This window comes from Scylla paramamosain, chromosome 10, assembly GCF_035594125.1.
Source record: "Scylla paramamosain isolate STU-SP2022 chromosome 10, ASM3559412v1, whole genome shotgun sequence".
Lineage (NCBI taxonomy): Eukaryota > Metazoa > Arthropoda > Malacostraca > Decapoda > Portunidae > Scylla > Scylla paramamosain.
In genome coordinates, this window is record NC_087160.1 from 19731932 (window position 1) to 19737479 (window position 5548).

Genomic DNA, 5548 nt, shown 5'->3' on the forward strand with positions numbered 1-5548 from the left:
AATCTTATCGGAGTATGAATGTGTGTGTGTGTGTGTGTGTGTGTGTGTGTGTGTGTGTGGGTGGGTGGGTGGGTGGGTGGGTGAGGGAAGGCTTGTCATATGTTAAGGCTGTCCAAGTTATTAAAGGTGTAAATCCAATGTTGAGTTATGGGATTTTCTTTTTTTTTTTTGTCATGATATTTGTTAATCAAAAGTAAAGATTTAGAGACAGGTAATTATTATTGTTATCTCTCTCTCACACCTTACTTCTCCAGTATTTCTTTTAATGTTTGTGTTATGGTATTTCTTGATTTCATTGTGGTATGATTTTAATTTTGTTTCCCTTTTTTTATGTTTTCTAATCGTTTCTTTCTACTGTAATCTCTCTCTCTCTCTCTCTCTCTCTCTCTCTCTCTCTCTCTCTCTCTCTCTCTCTCTCTCTCTCTCTCTCTCTCTCTCTCTCTCTCTCTCTCTCTCTCTCTCTCTCTCTCTCTCTCTCTCTCTCTCTCTCTCTCTCTCTCTCTCTCTCTCTCTCTCTCTTTTGAGTTTGTTGCTTCTCTCTCTCGCAGGTCGCCACGTTCTCCTGCACACAGCAAACGGAGGCAGCGTCATTATTTGGAATTCCGTGTATTTTTTCTGGACCCTAAAGCCATAGAATCTTGAAATGATTCCTTATCTTCTCTACTACCAGGCTAATAAGACAGGTGAGTGTTTGTGTCATCTTTGCTGTCGTTAGCTTCATTGTTGCTCCTCCTCCTCCTTCTCCTACTCCTACTCCTCTTCTTTATTTCAGGTGTTGCAAAGCGTTCTTGAAGGTTGAAGGCTGAAGAGTTTATTCTGAAACACTTCTGCTCTCCACCCTCACTGCTTTTAAACGACTTTTTTTTTGAAGTTGCACGGCTTTTTAAGGATGTTTTTACGGTTCTAATGACAGATGAACAAAATTTCTACACAATTAGCATGGGATACACTCTTGAGAACCCGGCTGATCGTCTATGTGGCCTTTGAAAATAACCGTGGTGAGGGAGCAAAGCGTTTAAGAACACGAGTTTAAGAACCGTCCATCCAAGATACAAGGCACGCCACAATGCTCACAGTCCCAGCAGGTTCCTTCATTCAGATTAATCAAACGCACCAACTCTTCGCCCCGCCACCAGTGAGTGCCTTCCGTCTCCTCCTCGCCCAATAAGGACACGACTTGGGGTGCCCAAATTTGTGGTCCTTTTCTCAAAGTTTGCGACCCTCATCCAGTCAGTGGCGGGCCTTTCTGTGTTTACTAATTTATTCCTTCCGGTGAAATTATCCCACCAGCTGCGACGCTCTCTCTCTCTCTCTCTCTCTCTCTCTCTCTCTCTCTCTCTCTCTCTCTCTCTCTCTCTCTCTCTCTCTCTCTCTCTCTCTCTCTCTCTCTCTCTCTCTCTCTCTCTCTCTCTCTCTCTCTCTCTCTCTCTCTCTCTCTCTCTCTCCCCCTCTCCTTTCTCTCCAGGGGCGCTCCTCCCTCAGTGGAATTAACCTTTCAACATTACCGCCGCTGTAAAAGACTGAGACGGAAGTTGGTGGGCAGGAAAAAAATAATAATAAAAAGGAAAATAGGGGAAGTTGAGAGGTTGGTTGGATTAAGGAAGGGAAAGAAGAGGGATAGGAGCATAAGAGCAGAGGGTGAAGGAGGAAGAGGAGGACGGGGTGAGGCATAAGAGGGAAGAGGCTATCAATCACAGGAGCGGCACACAGGCCCAACGTGGAAAGGCAGCACGAGTATCAATAACAAACAGTGTTGGCGAACAAAATTGAAGAATCGAGGGAAATAATAATCTTACCGCCTCTAGAGTTACAAGGGTAGGGTAAGGCGTCTTCACTCTCTCCTGCCTCTGAGTCTATGAGATCGTCCCTTCCACAACTAAGTAAGACATTGTGTAAGATATCATAAGTTGTGGAGTACCGCAAGGTGAGGCTTTTGAGCGTTTTGAGTGTGTTTTTCGATGGTATTTTTTTTTGACGCGGGTTACTCTTTTTTTAGTGTGTTTATAAGAGTTAACTGTATTATCGTGGTGTTTTTACGTGTGTTTGGGTGTTGTTTTGGTGTTTTGTAACGTGTTTACTTAATTTTTAAGTGTTTTCTTGTGTTTGTGTTTTTCTTGTGTGTCTTTTGTATTTTCTAGTGTGTTATGATAGTTATCTGAATTTTTTGGTGTGTGTGTGTGTGTGTGTGTGTGTGTGTGTGTGTGTGTGTGTGTGTGTGTGTGTGTGTGTGTGTGTGTGTGTGTGTGTGTGTGTGTGTGTGTGTGTGTGTGTGTGTGTGTTTCTTTGATTGTTTGACTGTGTTTTTGAGTAGTTTCTAGTGTGTTTATGACAGTTAACAGGATTTTTTATATTTTTCTATGTATTTGGGTGTTTTTTTTTTTTCAGTTACAATGTTTGGATAAGGCGTCCTGAAATCATCCTGTCTCAGAGTGTAAGAGATCGCTCCCTCCAAACTAAAGAATATATTAACTAAAATCTTGATTTTTTTTATACTTGAGATGGTATGGATTTTTTTTTCTTCTTTTGTGTTCGGATATATATATATATATATATATATATATATATATATATATATATATATATATATATATATATATATATATATATATATATATATATATATATATATATATATATATATATATATATATATATATATATATATATATATATATATATATATATATATATATATATATATATATATATATATATATATATATATATATATATATATATATATATATATATATATATATATATATATATATATATATATATATATATATATATATATATATATATATATATATATATATATATATATATATATATATATATATATATATATATATATATATATATATATATATATATATATATATATATATATATATATATATATATATATATATATATATATATATATATATATATATATATATATATATATATATATATATATATATATATATATATATATATATATATATATATATATATATATATATATATATATATATATATATATATATATATATATATATATATATATATATATATATATATATATATATATATATATATATATATATATATATATATATATATATATATATATATATATATATATATTATATATATATATATTTCTTTTTTTTTCATGCTTATAATTTTTCTACATGTGCTGAATAAAATTTGTTTGAAGGGACTCTGACCTTGCTCCACTCCATCCGGTAGAGCCCCCTTCGATGTTCCAGTTCCATAGTCTTGGAATGCATTCAGTACTTTCTTCTTTTGGTTTTGTCGTGGTTGTGATGTCCGTGATCAGTACCAATAATCATGACACTATTTCAGCATTTCCTTGTAGTAGTGCTCATGTTACATTGCGTTCCTTGGGTGTGGTAGTAATGGTGTTGTCATGATTGAGTTTAACATTCCGGTCTTATTTGGCGATGATTGCAGTAGTAAAGGTGAGGATAGTTGTGGTGATAATTTGACTGCTGTGGTGATGGTGTTGTGGTCTTTTATTATGACTATAAGTTTAATATTCCAGTGTTCTGTGGTGGTGATTGCAGTGGTAGTGGTGTGGACTATCGTGGTGGTGAAGTGATGTTGTTGTTAATAAGTAGAGCAGAGCTCATCTACCATAACACGAACAGAACAGTTTTATAGGGAACTTTTTTAAATCTCACGTGTAGACTTGTGGTGAGTATTAGTGATAATGGTGATTATGGTGATGCACTGGTGAGGCCTACAGTAGTGTACGGTTGTGGCGTTCACTTCTGCACTAACCTGGCTTCCTCTTTGTTTTCTTTTCGATTAAGGTAAACAAGATAGTTTCCTCTTTTCCCTACAGAGGAGCAATTTGGAGATTAATAAATGTTTTCGATCTTCAGTCTTTTGTACTGAATTTTGTTCTGGCTTCATTTTCCATTTTTTTTTTTCAAGGAAGCTGCGATGTTAGGGCTTCCTCTTCCTTGATATTCGGTTCTGGTAGATAGATGTATTCTCTCGTTCGTGTGTGTGTGTGTGTGTGTGTGTGTGTGTGTGTGTGTGTGTGTGTGTGTGTGTGTGTGTGTGTGTGTGTGAAGGCCGGAAGTAATATTAAAGTTATACTTGGCACTGGTCAGACCTCATCTAGACTACGCTGTGCAGTTCTGGTCCCCACATTACAGGAAAGATATAGGTCTATTAGAATTAGTACAGAGGAGAATGACTAAAAGGATACAGGGGATGAGGAGTATTCCTTACGAGGCGAGATTGAAGTTGTTAAATTTACATTCTTTAGAAAGACGTAGGTTAAAAGGGGACCTGATAGAAGTCTTTAAGTGGTATAAGGGTTATAACAAGGGGGATGTAGGCAAAATTCTTAGGATCAGCAACCAGGATAGAACAAGAAATAACGGGTTCAAGCTTGAAAAATTTAGGTTTAGGAAGGAGATAGGAAAAAATTGGTTCTCAAATAGAGTGGTAGATGAGTGGAACGGACTCAGTAATCATGTTGTTAGTGCTAGGACACTAGAGAGCTTTAAGAGAAGATTAGACAGGTTTATGGATAGGGATAATAGATGGAAATAGGCAGGTATATTTCATACAGTGACTGCCACGTGTAAACCTGGTCGCTTCTTGCAGCTTCCCTTATTTCTTATGTTCTTATGTTCTTATGTGTGTGCATGTGTGTGTGTGTGTGTGTGTGTGTGTGTGTGTGTGTGTGTGTGTGTGTGTGTGTGTGTGTGTGTGTGTGTGTGTGTGTGTGTGTGTGTGTGTGTGTGTGTGTGTGTTTTAGTGTATACAAGTTCGTGCGTACATGCGTGTACACTTCACTAATTCCTTTTTCATAAATCAAGAGAGAATTACGCAACACATCTAATCCTGAACCTCCCCAAACACACAATATCTTTCCTCCTCTCCCCTTGTTCCCCATTCCCCCCATCTCCCCATCTTCTCATAACGCCCTCTTTCCTTTCCCAACCTCCTCGTACACCCCATCCTCTCCACATCCTCTTTTTTCCTTCCCCAACCTCGCAGACTCCACCCTCTCCCCATCTTCTCATTGCACCGTCTTTCCTTCCCCAGCCTTCTGTTAGACTCCTCCTCCTCGCACTAGTTCGAGGAGCGGCAAGGGGCGGGTGATAACTGTGGGGGAAGGGGCTAAGGGGCGCTTAAGACTGGGAGGTGCTGTGGTGGGCCAAGATTTAGCGAGGCGTTATTAGACACAGCTGAGCCGCGGCTGTTTTATTAAAGGTTTCTCAGACGAACGCCAACCTTAGCGGAACCTGCTCGATATTAAGCCGAGTTTGCTAAGTTCTTGGCAAGTTATGCATCGCTATGTTGTTGTTGTATGTATGTATATGTGTGTGTGTGTGTGTGTGTGTGTGTGTGTGTGTGTGTGTGTGGTGGGGGGAAAGAGGGAGGTTTGTACGTGTGTGTGTGTGTGTGTGTGTGTGTGTGTGTGTGTGTGTGTGTGTGTGTGTGTCTGTATGTGTGTGTGTGTGTGTGTGTGTGTGTGTGTGTGTGTGTGTGTGTGTGTGTGTGTGTGTGTGAT

At 38.0% G+C, this 5548-nt stretch overlaps 1 protein-coding gene across 2 annotated transcripts in view; it reads left to right on the forward strand.

The window, feature by feature from the left end:
- LOC135104317 (uncharacterized) overlaps window positions 1-686 on the forward strand; it is a 122640-nt gene extending 121954 nt beyond the window's left edge. For both annotated transcript variants that reach the window (XM_064011577.1, XM_064011576.1), the window contains exon 6: window positions 549-686. In XM_064011577.1, coding sequence (XP_063867647.1) covers window positions 549-626 — 78 coding nt within the window. In that variant the 3' untranslated portion in view covers window positions 627-686. The remainder of the gene's footprint in view (window positions 1-548) is intronic.
- Window positions 687-5548: the final 4862 nt, after the last annotated feature.